Consider the following 16,002-nt stretch of genomic DNA (forward strand, 5'->3'; position numbering starts at 1 on the left):
AATTTTTGTACTAGGAAGCTGCTTTAAGAAGCAAAAAAAAAACCGTCCCAAACGAAGCCTTAGAGTCTCTTTGGGATTACTTTGTCGTTGTCATGCTTTTCAGACAACAAATATAATTTCATTTGTATATTACTTTTTTTCCAGCTTTTTCATTGAATTTCAAAAATTCATGTTGGAGAAAATTATTTTGTGTGATCATAGTAATAAAATTAATTTATATAAGCAACTTGACCATCAATTTTATAAGATATTATAGAGTAACCAAAAAATCAATAATTTATATGTGCATCATTTTTTTCTTTTATCAATCAATTAGATGCTCTGGGGTCTGGACAGACTCTTTGGACCATTACTCGGCTCTTTTTTTTTTTAATTTTCAATTTGCATTATTTTCATATATATTTTTACTTAGTCTGAGAAAAATACATAAAAAATATACATATAAAAATTCACAAAAGAGTAACATGTCACATCAATTTTAGATATGACAATTTATTGCTGTCGTATTTTCATAAAGTTTACATTCAAATATTAAATAATCATATTCCAAAAAAATAATAATAATCTTAATACAGATAAATAAATAAAATATAAAAAAGAGTAATTTATAAAAGGGGGATTTACATACATACCACTTTATTTTATACTATTTACATATATAACCCTCAAAACATTAATATTACATGTCTACCACTCATAGAAAAAATTTGGGTGTATGGAATCAAATATTAAAGTTTATATGAATGTATGAATGGTAAAAATGAATTATAGGAGTGATATATTTGATATTTAAGTTGTACATGGATGATAGACATGTAATATTAATGTTTTGGATGTTAAATATACAAATATCATGAAATAAAATTATATGTATGTAAATTACCCTTTATAAAAACATACAAAATATGAGCCGAAATTTTTGTTTAAATAAGCTGAATATGCTTAATCTTAAAATTAAGGATATCTAAATAGATTTTTGGATCGAGTTTGGTCCAATATAAAAATTAACCGTCATTTTTGACCCGACTTGATTAAGATAACTAGTCACAAACTCCTACTTGAACCCAATCTAGTTCAAACTTGGTTGACACGATATGAATCATTGATCTTGTTGTAGTACACGTAACTAGCGGTCATGCAAATGATTGCACATAGGGGCGAGTGCGTGGAGGCGAGCATGATCTCTAAGTGACCCATATGTAGGACCAATCAGTTCTGGTTGATTTTAAGTTCTTAAGTTGACTCGAAGCCAACTCTAAATTACAATCGGGTCGAATCCGAAATTTTTTTGATCGGATGGTCAAAATTTTCCCCTATTTAAAATTGAATGGAAATATTTTATCTTATTGTTGAAAAATAAATCACTTATTTTTAAATTGAATAAATAATAATAATAATAATAATAATAATAATAATAATAACAATAATAATAATAATATTATTATTATTATTATTTTGGCCATGCTCTGCCATCTGAAACGACGCTCAACTCAACTTGTCAAATCAAGATATCCCATGCCGAGATAATTAAATATAATTCATATTGTTAAATTGTGGTTTAATTAAATTAATTTTAAGCTTCTGGAGTGATCTTTTAGGAGCCGTCTGCAATTAGTTTTTATTTTCTAAAATTATAGTTGATTTATAATTTAATTATTTTTTCTATTTTTCAATTTTTATTTTTTTTTAAGAAAATAAAAATAATGATCAATGATCATTACTATTATATTATAGGGCACAATTAACGCACGCTATTACGGCCTTATGCAGCATACAATAAAAATAAAAATAAAAATAATATTTTCTAATGATCCAAATATGATTTTAGGATAAAAATAAATTTTTTTAGATACTAAATATTTCTTATTGAATATTAGAATATAAATAAAATAAGACAAAAAAAAAAAATCCAAAACTACCTATTAGAGCATCTACAACCGAAAATCTCATTTTCACTCCAAAATATCGTGAAACTGCAAAATGATGTGATTCATCTCCAATCGAACTCTATTTTCACCCTTTTGTAGGTAACGGTCGCCTCTTCTTTCCTGCTGCAAGTTTGGTAGAGAGGTAAAAGTGGCGGAGATGAACAGTCAACGCCAATATTGGCGTCCCACTGTTCATCCGCAGCCAAATAGCGGAAATTTTGCGATTCGACTAGAGCTGGCCAGGGATGCTATTCAAGCGTTTGAGATTCAATTGGAGATGCCCTTAGTTTTCTAATTTCCTCATCATGTCATCAATAGACCATCATTCAAATTAGAGCATGCATGTAGAAGGATTAGTTTGGAATAATTTTTTTATTACTTTTTAAAACAATTTTTTTTACAAAAATTTTAATTTTTATATTAAAAACCTGTTTTAAGAAATAACAAAAAAGCCTTCCCAAACGTTTTTTTATTTCTTTCTAACATCTTTTCTTGTTAAAAATTTTTATACTGAAAAATAACTTTAAAAATAATAAAAAAATTATCCCAAAAGAACTCGTAGATAAAGAGATATGAATTGCAGAATTATAATTTACAGCAGCATTTCAAATTTCTTACAGGAAGAAGGGGGCTGGTTAATATATTAGAGAGGAGGTAGAATAGAGAGAGAAAGAAAGAAAAAAAAAAAACAGTTTTCTAGACTAATTGTTTATCTCTGATCCTGGAATCCATGTTTTCTGCTAAGAAGCCCTGTAATAATTTGAAGAAGCAGTTAAGGTTAGTCACAAAAACTAAAAGTGCGAAAGAAAATAAATTAGCTTATTATGTTGAATGAATTTTGAAGCAGGGAAAGAGCTTCTCCAAACTAGACACAGAAGTACAGACTTCATTTGGGATGGCTTTTTTTCTGCTACTTAAAGCAATTTTTTAGTATAAAAATTTTAAACTTTGTATTAAAAAATTGCTTTAAGAAACAGGAAGAAAGCCGTCCCAAACAAAATCTGAATTGTTCAAGACGTTAATGTTCACAGTAGAGAAAACATAGCTTTAGATTAAGCACTACTCTATAGCTTAATCTAACTTGCAAAATTTTAATTTTACTTGAAAATAAGTTATTTTTCTGATAAGGAACAGCTGTGGTGGTATTTGTATATTGTAAGAAAAACATTTTAGGTTACTTCACTTTTTTTAATCTTTATTCTCTTAATTATTTGGTATGTATTTAGATAGCATTATTTTTATTATGATAATTGCTAGCGACATTAATTGAATACTATGATTTTGTTTGGGACGATTTTCTTAATGCTTTCTAAGGCATCTTTTTAGTACAAAATTTTCTATTTTAAAAAACTTTTATACTAGAAGACTGCTTTAGAGGAGCATAAAGAAAGCAGTCCCAAACGAAACCTATATCTTATAATATATGCTTGATTCAATGAGAAAATTGAAAGTCATTATAATAAAAATTGATATGACCGTATATGAGAAGTAGATCCCTTCCTCCCTCTTTGATATGATATGAATTGAATCCTATATCTTCGACACCCTCACTTTGTTTATATGCATGCAACCTAGCCTAAATTATTTGCACTAATGCATTTGTGAGGATATTTTACCTTATAAATTGTATGCCCATCACAACACTAACTTCTCTTCTCCGTATGAATAGCTCTTTGGCCCCCCTCGCAACTGCTCTGAACTTCATGTATTTAGATGCCTCTTCCACTTACGTATCGCCCCATCCATAAACAACACATGAACTTGACTTTAACCCTAAATCATGCCTCTTCCTTGACTAGTCCCTCACTCAAAATGCTTATATTTATCATGATACCACTATGCCCAATATTAATGCCTCTTATTATGTCAAATTTGTTTTGGGTTTATTTTTTTTTTCTCTTTGCATATATCTCCATAACTTTTGCCATCTCCAGAAAGAATCTTCTTATGATTTCCTCCTGTCCTTCCCAAATCCTAATCCCCCTTAAGGACTTTCGTTAAACATATCATCCACAATATAACTCTCTACTTTGATGTGAAGCACAACCTCTACACTAATTCACCATCCTAAAACCCACATTCTCTCCTACACCAAGAAGTTTTACTTGACCAACCCCAACTATATCAAAACCCTCTATATACCTCCCTCCATAGCCAACTCAATAACATCTACTATAACAATATTGAAATATATAGGCATGATACAAGTTTAGACTAACTAAAAGGGGGTTGATTTAATGTAATTAGGTCATTGTTCGGTATTAAACTAAAATGATAATTTGAGAATTCAAGAAATCTAAGAGTTGTATAAAATTCTAAGCATATAAATTATTTTTATAAATGTAATAAAACTATATGGAATATAAAATCTTGAGTATATGAAAAGTCAATCCCATTTTTAAAATCCATCTCTTAGATAATTATTTTCTAACATGTTATTTAGAGTTGGATTGTTTCTACACATTTTTATTGAGCTTATGTATACACAAAGGATAATTCTAGAATTATAAGTCTAATTATTTAAACCTTAAAAACTCCTCTAATTTTTACTTCTATTTTTTTTATCCAATGCATATTAGCCATTCTATTTGTCTTAATTTCTTTAAAGTCATAAAAATGCCAATTACTCATAGAAATACTTCTTAAAAAGAAAGCAAAGGTGAAATTATGTAGGCTTCAACAAATAAATTGCAAAATATTAAGGAAAGAACATCAATGAAAGCAAAGTCAAGGGTGATTAAGGGTCTATTTGGGGCAGCTTTCTCGTTGGGTTGCTTTTCAGACAACAAATATAATTTTATTTGACTATTACTTTTTGTTGCTTTTTCACTATTTTAAGAAAATTTATATGGTAAAAAGCTACTTTATGCAACCATAAAACTATATTAATTTTCCCAAAACAATTCTACAAATAATTTTATAAAATACATCAGCTATTCAAAATAGACCCTAAGATATTGCACTTTTAGAATTTGATGATCAAAATATATAAAAAAAAAAACTCCTCTTAAAAAAACTATGTAAAACCGGTAGGATCAAACAACACTAATGCATCGTTTGAGATAGTTTTCTTACTGCTTTGCTTTTTATACTTCTATTTGGTCACTGTTTTTTTATTGCTCTAAAAATTTTATGCAAACAGTTTAAAAAAATTATTTTCTCTGCAACAATTTTAAAAAGAAGTAAAAAATTTTTCTCAAACGAAGCCTAAATTAACCAATATATTATTATTTAGGCTCTGCTGTGGAGATAAATTTTGGACATAAGAAAAATACCCCATCTTTAAACCCTACTAATCTAGTCAATCAATGTCTAGCCCAACCATCTCCCATCATTATTTCTTCTCACATAGTTTATTTCTTTTAATAAATTCTAATTTTATTAACTCCAATCAAATACCCACAAAAATTTTAATTTTTCTCACTTTCAAACACGCTATATTTACTAATAAATTCAAAAAACTCAGCAACTTAATGACCCCTTCACAAAAAAAATAATTGTATTCTAACTTCAAATATTTATCTTCCAACTAAATATTTTATCTTATCATCAAGATATAGATTGCATCACACATCTCTATACAATTTTTATTCTTCATTTATCTACAAAGAGCCAAAGAATAGCCTAACTACCATCTTTTAATAAAGGAATAAAAGTTAATTCCCATCCTTTTTTACCTTTCTATAAAAAATATCAATTTTGTAAAATCTTAATTAAAAATGAAATAAATATTTTTCTCCTCCCTTAAAACACTCAATAATAATACAAAAAATTATATATTTATTTTATTTACTTTTTCTCCTAATAAGCAAAAAAAGCCCAAAAAAGAGAAATAAAATTAAAATCCGAATCCAAATGCTGAGAAAAACCAAATAAGAAAGAATTAAATAAACCAAAGCAAAATTAGCAAGCAATAAATGCAAAGAAAAACGGCACAAAGAAAGGAATAGAAAGACCAAGCAGAAACCCATGGAAAGTTACCAACTTTTCACCTTCCTTACCATTAAAAATCTCCCGAATTGTTCCCGCCGGCAGCTTAGAGCCCTCCGGCCTACATTCCGGCGGAACCTCGAACAGAGAAAGAGAGAGCTGCTTACGAGCGACGCCAATATCGAAGAGAATAACGCCTGAGAAAGGATTGTCGACGAGAATTCCACGAACAGGGAGCCATAGGAAGAGCTCTTCCTGCTTAAGTCCGACGACGCCGCGGAGAGCTCCATAGCTGAGATTTGCTCGAATAACTTGGTCGAAGAAGGCCAACCCATCGTATTTGGCGTAGCAGGGGCGGTCGAGATAGACCTCGAGAAGACCGGTGGTTCGGTCAAGTTTGTAGGACTCGACCGCCTTTGGAAGAAGGCCGGCGGGGAGGCCGTGTTGGAGTAGAAGGTGGTGGATGGAGATGGGTGTTTTGGAGGTGATGGGTGGGAGAAGAGAGGTGAAAGCTAGAAGAAATAGGAGGGGTAGGTTTGCCATTAAAGGTGGCGGTTTTAGCGGTTTTGGGTATAAGGAGTGGGAGAGAGGGAGAAGAGAAGTGAGAAAAAGGAGAAGCTTTTAGCTTTGGAGGAAGGAGCGGAGTGGAGGGGAGTGGAGTGGAAGAAGAAAGGTTGGCAGTTGGGCAGTGAGGGGAGTTATTTACGGAAAGGGCCCTGTGATGTGAGGTGTTTTGTAATTTTGTTTGCGTGAATATGGAAGGGAAGATATTGTTTTCTTTTAGAAATTTCAATCAGCTCAGACGGGCACATGCTCACATCAATTTCAGGAGCTCGGCCAAAGGATTTGAGATGACAAAGATGTCCTTCCTTCAAATATATAACTATATAATCTTTGATAGTTTGGCGGATTTAATAGAATGCTTCTATTTTGTTTAAACTATTTGGTGCATTGCTACAATAATTTTAGACTTTAATTCAGCTGACTGCGGAGAATGTACCAAATGATTTGAGGCATTAGAGAACTAACCAAATCATTTGACACATTTAAATAATACATCAAATGATTTGTCTAATTCTGAATGCAACAAATTAATTGGTGCATTCTTTTCAATGTGTCGTATGATTTAGATAGTTTGCTTTTTGAAATTTTTTTTAATATTATGCTCATAATCCTAATTTAAAGTAACACCATGCTCCTCCTTAAAAAAAGTCCTATAATCTTTTACACGCTCAAAGGAGAATATTAAGCAAGTAGAAAGAGAAACTAAAATTTTATAGTTGTGTACATTGTTGTCTAGTATTTTTTTGTCATACCCGTATTCCATGCTTCTTGTCTATCGACATGGATGTTTATAAAACATCAACATAAGAAGCTTAGAATAATGGTTTGACAAAAAATACTAGGCAATGATGCACATAATTATAATTTTTTTATAATTCCCCTATCCTTTTATAAAGTTGAGAGCTTTTTATATTCTGATCTTTCTCCTTTAATTTAGATTTTAATAATGCTTTGCTGGTCAAGCATACATTTTTATTTAAAAATTATAATGATTATTGGAAAGCTCTTATTTCTTCTATTTCTATGATTATACTAATGATCCTATTAATATTTAATATAATATTATCATTAACCTCAAAAGGAAGATCAAAGCTATGAATTGGTCTTCTTCTTCTCTCCTTGCTTCTAATATTTATGAGTTGCAAATTCATCAAAAAACACTATTTATATTTAATTAATGGTAACCCTTTATCTAATTCTCTCAACTATAAGGTGAACTCTTTAAATGACATGCTCTTTTTTCACCAGTCTCTTTGCGCCAAGGCCAAGTGGCTTTGTCATGGTGAGGATGATTTGAAATTTATTTATAGTAAAATTACAATGAGGCAAAACTATAATACTATTAAAAATATTGATACTGCTGATGGGAGCTTTTCTTCTCATCATGATACGAGTCATGTTTTAATCTCTCATTTTGTTAATCTTTTTAATTCTAATTCCAAAGACTTTGTCTTCCAAGGCATTAATCTTCTTATTGGTTCTTCTCTCCCTGTCATCTTAGATCTGATTTAATTGCTTATGTTAATGATGATTAAATCAAACGTGTTATCTTCTCAAATCCTAACTCTTATACTACTAGCCCTGATGATTTTGCTTTTGAGTTTTATAAGAAATCCTAAACCATTATTGTAATAAAGTTTGTATAGCTATCAAATACTTTTTTATTACTTGCTTTCTCTCAAAATAAGTTAAGGTTACTGCTCTGGCTTTTATTCCCAATGGATATCATGCCTCCCATATTAAAGATTTTAGGTCTATCTCTTTATGTAATACTTTGTACAAAATTATTTCCAAAACTTTAACTTTGAGGCTTAACTATATCATGCCCTTCATTATTCATTTTAATCAATCTAATTTTATAAATTGTAGAATTTTCATTGATAATATTATCTTCGCCTATGAAATTCTTTCTAAATTTATATTCATAACAACCTTCTAATGTTTTTTGTGACAAGATTGATATCTTCAAAGCTTTTGACACCAGCTCTAAAAGCTTCCTTCTAAATAGGATGATTTAGAAGGATTTATCGGAGTAATTTGTTTCATGGATTCATACTTGCATTTTTTATGTTCCTTTCTCTTTTTTGGCTTTAACGGGGTCTTAAATAGGTTTTTAATTCTTTCTCTGGCTTGAGACATGGATGTCCTCTCTCTCCCTATCTTTTCTACATCATCATGGGTACTTTTTCTAATCTTATTGATTGTCGTACTAATGAGCCTTCTCACTTCCAAGATTTTAATCATGCTAGTTCTTCTATTTCAAATTTACTTTATGCTGATGATCTACTGCTTTTTGGCAAAGCTTTTTTAGTTATGCACATATTTTAGAGGACATTTTTGCTTACTTTTAAAAATACTTTTGGTTTTAGTATTAATTATAATAAGAGTGCTATTTTCTTCTCAAATGACTCTATTAATTAACTTTAGGGTTATTGTTGATTTACTTAAGCTCTCTTTGAGTGATGATTTCTTTAAATATATTGGCATTCTTAATGGTGACAAGGGACTTAAATGTGGTAGATTTTTCTTTCTTATTGAATAAAATTTCTAATATGTTAGATGGTTGGAAGGCTTAGTAATTATCTTTGGCCATATTTAGCATTTGGAATGTCATTGCCTACTGGATAAGGACCTCTATTATGCCAAAGTCTTGTTGTGATTCCATTAACAAATGTTGTGCAAGATTCTTTTTAATGGTGACATTCATTGAAAAAACCTCATATTATTTCTTGGAGCTAGGAAGACTTGCCAACCAAAAAATTTAGGTGGTCTTGGTCTTCTTTCTTTATTTACACTCATTCATGCTTATTCTTCTTCTTTAATTTGGATGTGCATCTCTTGTGATTCCTTTATTAGCACATGGTTTAAGAACTCTTATATATCCTTTTGGAAGCATATCAATGGGAAGGCTTCTACCTATTGGAAGGATTTGGTTAAGGTAGCAAGTTTGATTAAACTTAATATTTCTTTTAACATTGCTGTTGACTTCTCTTAACTAGTCATGCTTGATTAAGGTAGCCCCTATATAATTAAAATACACAAAGATAACACATATTAAATAGACTTTAACAAATTCATAGAAAAAAATAAATTAATTAATGTTATTATTTAGTGTAATCTTAACATGATTGAGAACGCTATAGTTAATACTCACCATGCAACTAACTTTAATACTAGATATCACTATGACTTCTCTTAACTAGTCATGCTTGGATCCTTCTTCCTATATTTAGTTATTGAATAATATTGTTGCAGACTTCCTACCACATTTAGGTTTGGTTTGTGATAGCTTTTAATAAATTTTTAGTACCAAAATTTATAATTTAAAAATTTGTTTACTAAAAAATTATTTTAAAAAACGATAAGAAAGTTGTCCCAAATGAAACAATATTCTTCCCTTTCAATTCTTTTGATAACTTCTCTAACCAAATTGCTTGAACAAAAATGATGGAAGCTGCTATATATTATTGAGAGAGTTATACATTCTTATTTCTTTAGTGCCCATGCTATTGTTATCTCATTGAGCATAAATATATATCCTTTAGTGATGTGACTATTCTCCAAATATCGCCAGATCTCCAAACATCGCTAGACATCTGCCTATCTTCTGATTATCACCAGATCTCCAAACATCTCTGGACTTCCGCATGCTGCGTATTATCACCCGATCTCCAACCATTGTTAGACCTTTGTTGAACATTCTTTGTTATTCAATCAACACCAAGAGTACCCGTTTGATGTTTGGAAAACACTTCAATATATTGTATTCTCTTTGTCCTTGAGTTAAGGGATGGCTAAACTTTTGTAATTTGTTCAAACATTAGTATAATCATTTCAACTGGGCAAGGGCTCATGATTTTTTCCTTTTTAGAATTTTCTACATAAAAATTACGGTGTTCTATCGTTATCTGTTTGTGTATTGAATTTTCTTACATCACTAAGATATAAAACCATTTCACTCTGCTGTCATGAATCTCTCAGCTTGCAACACTAGTGTTATTGTGAAGGCATGTGAATGAACCATGAGAAGTTTTAGTTAAAAAATAAAAAAATTTGTATTAAAACTCCGTTTTAGAAAGCAATAAAAAAGTCGTCCCAAACGAAGCCTTAATATTTGTTTTAACATTGCGGAGACTTCTCTTAACTAGTCATGCTTGATTAAGGTAGCCCCTATATAATTAACATACACAAAGATAACACATATTAAATAGACTTTAACAAATTCATAGAAAAAAAATAAATAAATTAATGTTATTATTTAGTGTAATCTTAACATGATTGAGAACGCTATAGTCAATACTCACCATGCAACTAACATTAATACTAGATATCACTATCACTACAGGAAAATATGCTTATTCCGGCGGACTAGATCCGTCGGTAACAACAAAAATGCGCCGGAAATTGTTGGTTTCCGGCGGATCACCGTCGAAAAACCCTCCGCCGGAATATCGTGTGTCGGAAATTTTTGCTGGCGCAATTTCCGGCTGAAAAATAGCGAAATCTCACCGGCGAACATTTTCGTTTACCGTCGTTTATTCCGCCGGCCGTTCCGGCGGATAGTTCGTCGTTAAAAAGATGATGCATAACCGTCAGATACGATCCGCCGGAAATGTTATATCGTCGTACCGGCAGACCGACCGGCGGAAGTTCCGCCGGAAACCTGGAGCACAGAAAAAAAAAACCTTCTTTCCTTTAAAAACTGATTTCCACAAAAAAAATACCTGCATAAAAAACACATATAAACAACATGCACAATTTACATCTACACAATTTGCATTTATACATCAAATTCAGATAAGGAACATCACCAATTACATAATCAAACATGTCCAAACAATAATTAACTAAACATATATGACTTCTCTTAACTAGTCATGCTTGGATCCTTCTTCCTAGATTTGGTTTTTGGATAATATTGTTGCAGACTTCCTATCACATTTAGGTTTGGTTTTTGATGGTTTTTTAATAGTTTTTTTAGTACGAAAATTTATAATTAAAAAAATTTGTGTACTAAAAAATTATTTAAAAAAATGATAAAAAAATTGTCACAAATGAAACAAGGTTCTTCCCTTTCAATTCTTGTGATAACTTCTCTAATCAAATTGCTTGAACAAAAATGATAGAAGCTGCTATATATTATTGGGAGAGTTGTACATTCTTATTTCTTTAGAGCCCATGCTATTGTTATCTCACTGAGCATAAATATATATCCTTTAGTGATGCGACTATCCTCCAAATATCCGGCTTAGTCTTTCTCTCAATAACCATTAATCTTTCCTTTACATTTTCTTATATCAAAGTCAATAGTTCCAGATAGATGCCTTTGGATTTTTTTTTTTGCAAGCTAGTTGATATGTCACAAAATTCTGGTTGACCAGGCATGATTTCCGATGTAATATATGAGTAGGGTTCAAAAATTAAAATTGGAACCATCCACACTCTAATTTCAGCAAGCTTATAGTCAATTGAACATCTCAAGGAGATGAATCTAACGACACGAAATTCGGTCTAATCCGAGCCTAATGAGCCCAAATCAAAGGATCAAAGCGCACTTGGAAGCTTTAGAGCATTAATTGAATGACCAAATGACATTCAAATATGACATGCTTATAGTCAAATTGAGTGGCTTGATGAGACGAATCCAATGAGCCCAAGACGTCTTAATTATGACATTGTTATGACATATAAATGTTTGAAGATCACTTTGTGATCAAGGGAATTGATATCAGACTTCCAATGGAATACTCCATACTTGCCCTTGATTTTCTTCATATTTACTAGCCATGTCACTCCAAAAAAAAAATATAAATAGACCATCATTTTTCACATGAGGTGGTGAGGAAGACAAAAGAAAGCTAGGGAGCTCACTTGCATTCTCCAGTCAACACCGCTATCGCCAGATCTCTTCCCGACCATCGGCCGTCGTTGGATTTACTCCCCTTTGATTGTTGCCGCCAAATCTTTTCCCAACAACCAAACATCTATCCATTTGCTGATTATCATCAAATCTCCAAGCATCTCTAGACATCTACTTGTTTGCTGATCATATATCTAAACAAGTCTAGACATTTGCCTATCTGCTGATTATCACCATATCTCTAAACATCGCTGGACTTCCGCACGTCTACGGATTATCACATGATCTCCAACCTTTGTTAGACCTTTGTTGAACATTCTTTGTTATTCAATCAACACCAAGAGTACCCGTTTGATGTTTGGCAAACTCTTCAACATGTTGTATTCTCTTTGTCCTTGAATGAAGGGATTGATCAACTTTTGTAATTTATTCAAACACTAGTATAATTATTTCAACTGGGTAAGGACTCATGATTTTTCCCTCTTTAGGATTTTCCATGTAAAAATTCCAGTGTTCCTTATCATTATCTGTTTGTGTGCTGAATTTTTATACATCACTAAGACATAAAACCATTTCACTCTGCTGTCATGAATCTCTCAGCTTGCAACACTAGTGTTATTGTGAAGGCATGTGAATGAACCATGAGATGCAGGTAGTTGCAAAAAAAAATTGGATATGGAATTGTCTTGATGAGAAACATTAGTTAAGCTTCTAAATTGTTGCTCATTTATTTTTCGAGAGCTATCATCCAATTTTAACTTTTATTTGACACATATTGGATTGAAGAAATTGACTCACGGTCTCCATTTTAAATTTTTTGAGGAGATCTTAACCATATATTTTTTTTATTGATAAAAATTTCTACTTCAACCAACTCCAATTCTATGCCAAAAAAATATATCATTAATCCTAGCTAACCCTCAAACTCCTCCATTGAAACCTTGAATTCCTCAAGAAGTTTACTACATTCCTAGTGTAGATTATATCAACAACATACAAATATATGTAAATGAGCTTATTTCCAACCTATTTTATATATAATGTAGGTTAGACAAGCTTTTATGTAGCTATTTCTCCCAAGGTAATCATCAATGTATCTAACAAGGCTTATTAGAGTCTAACAAGGCCTTTTTTACTTTTAAACTTAAATACTTCAACATTTTAATATCCTACTTATTTCTTAAAATCAGTTAGTTGAACAACTTAAAACTTCTTCAAGCACTTAAAGAAAAGGTATTGTCACATCAAGTTGATATAGTTTCCAATCATCCATTGCACATACACTATGAACATTTCTATTTTCTCAAATTGTTTATCTTTTAGCTACTAACCCTCACTTATATTTTTAAATGTTTCCATTAGAATTTCATCAAAATATTTATTCCAACTCACTTAATATTATTTTAGGCTTCAATTGAGACAATTTTCTTATTGATTTTTACAACAGTTTTTTAGTATAAAAGTTTCCTGAAGAAATTTCAAGTTTATTTGGAACAATTTTTTATACTAAAAAACTGCTTTAAAATAGAGATCAGGAAACTTTTAAACTAAAAAACTGCTTTAGAAAGCAATAAAAAAATATCCCAAATGAAATCTTAAGTTTTATTTGAAACAACTTTTTTATTGCTTCTTAAATTAACTTTTTAATACAAAAATTTTAAATAAAAACATTTTGAACTAAATATTTGTTTTAGAAAACAGTAAGAAAGCTGTCCCAAATAAAACCCTAAGGTTTCATTTGGGACGACTTTCTTACTTCTTCTTAAAGCAGCTTTCTAATAAAAAAATAATTTTTTTCTACCAAAAAGCTGCTTTAAGAAAAAAGAAATAGAAAGAAAGCCGTCTCAAACGAAGCCTTAGTCCTATATAACAATTAATTACATGTTGGAATAAATTAAAAAAAAAAAATCGCTACAAAACTACAAGAGATATTATGATGATAAAAATGGAATATATGATGCATTAGAGAGTATGTCAACTTCACGTGTAAAAATTATTGCTTTCAAATACAATGCCATAAATAATGAACTCGATGACAATAATGCATAAAACAAATTAATGCGTGAGTACGTAAAATTAAGAAAAAAGCCAAAAAAAAATTGTTTATATGGTCTGATCAAACTAATCATTTATATCCACATGTAGAACACCTCTCTTATATTACTTCTTTGCATAATATTGACCCAAAAAAAAAAAAAAAAAAAAAAAAAACTCTTGTTCAAATGTTCTATCGTTCAATAAGCAAAGGAAATTATTATGACCTGTCCCCACTAAAAAAAGTGATATACCAGCTCCAATCTTTAAAAGGCTAGAATTATATCCACTATTTGATCATTGGAGGCACCACTTTAAGGCCAAAACCAATCCAAGCTAATACTTCTCCCACATTTGAACGTCCTATATCAACTAGTAAATATCATTAGGGCTGTCAAAAAAGTGAGAGATTATTACGTGCGGTCGTCGAATTGTTCGGAGGTCAATCAGGACTCGTCATATCACCCGATACACAGCGGTACACAGTAACGACACACATCATATTGGTGACATGATATATCCTGATTGGCCTCCGAAGGGAGTCTGGTGACTACACGTAATAATTTTTCCAAAAAATTTCATAGTTCGGGATTAGCTCATCTTCAGCTCAGTAAGTAGCCCATGTTTAATTAATTCATTCGGTAACGAGCTAAACATTAATAAACCTTATTCAATCATATTTGACATGTTTAATGTATATGTGTGTCCGTGTGTGTATATACAAAATGAAAATTTATATTATTTCGAGCTAAATGAGCTCAATACGAGCCAAACAAATTTGTCATATTTAATACAGTCGAAATTTCAAACATGAAAACATGAACGAACCCCCAATTTGCTCAAACTTGATTATTTTTATACCCCTAAACACTATAACTCAAAGGACATCAAAAATATAATTTATTTTCTTACTAATTTTAAATAGCATCAGAAGAGTTATTTATAAATATATATAATTTAATTGGCTGAAGAAGCTTTCAATCAATGAAAGCTTTATTCAATATTGTCAATATCACATAATATTAGGCCAATTTATTATTTTACAAGTTTATCTTTATTGAAATGAAATACTATAAGTCTCAAAGAATCTTATGAACTGATCATAGGATACCGGCAAGCCTACTGTTTGCTACTTTGCTCTCAAGGACTTCTCTTTTAAAAAATTGCAACTAAGCCAAAAGTCCAATGATAGGTCCTCAGTGGAGCCACATGGCTTTTGTCTTTGCTCTAAGGCTATGAGGATAACTACTCTCAATCAATAGTTAAAATAATAAGATTATTAGGAGCCACTTGTGAATCTATATATCATCTTGTTTATAACATTGTGAGATATGTATTAAATGATATTAGGTCAGAATATTTTGATTAAAATTTTTATAGATATGAAAATTATTATAAAATTGTTCGGCTTGAAGTAAAAGAGATTTGAAGTATTTTAAATATAGAAGTTTTAATAATATTGATGGTTGGTTTTAAATAAAATATATTGTAAAAATTTTAAGAAATAAAAAATAGTGATTTAAATCAATTTTTTATGAATTATTAGATTTAAACGATTTTGAAATACACAATAAATTCTCTATCATTGATGCAGCCTCTGTCTGCCAGTCGCCAGCCATTAATGCTCATCACCGGTTGTTTTCCAAAGCCACCCTCCCCACCAAAGCCCTACATGGGGTCCTGGTT

The 16,002-nt window shown here is 30.8% G+C and overlaps 1 protein-coding gene across 1 annotated transcript; it reads right to left on the bottom strand.

Moving 5' to 3' along the window:
• Nucleotides 1–2,532: 2,532 nt before the first annotated feature.
• On the bottom strand, nucleotides 2,533–6,505 carry LOC110107317. Its single transcript, XM_020837546.2, has 2 exons — nucleotides 5,930–6,505; nucleotides 2,533–2,678 (listed from the first exon to the last, which is right to left on the bottom strand). The coding sequence occupies exons 1-2, from the start codon at nucleotides 6,399–6,401 to the stop codon at nucleotides 2,638–2,640; spliced, it is 513 nt and encodes a 170-aa protein (XP_020693205.1). The 5' UTR covers nucleotides 6,402–6,505; the 3' UTR covers nucleotides 2,533–2,637.
• Nucleotides 6,506–16,002: the final 9,497 nt, after the last annotated feature.

Source organism: Dendrobium catenatum, unplaced genomic scaffold (genome assembly GCF_001605985.2).
Source record: "Dendrobium catenatum unplaced genomic scaffold, ASM160598v2 original_scaffold_4309, whole genome shotgun sequence".
Classification (NCBI taxonomy): Eukaryota; Viridiplantae; Streptophyta; class Magnoliopsida; order Asparagales; family Orchidaceae; genus Dendrobium; species Dendrobium catenatum.

Excerpts from the sequence above, each read along its gene's own strand:
- LOC110107317 (XM_020837546.2), bottom strand. The coding sequence starts at position 6,401 with ATGGCAAACCTACCCCTCCTATTTCTTCTAGCTTTCACCTCTCTTCTC. Across the intron at positions 2,679-5,929 it reads AATTCGGGAGATTTTTAATG|GGCTTCTTAGCAGAAAACAT; the intron begins GTAAGGAAGGTG and ends AAATTATTACAG.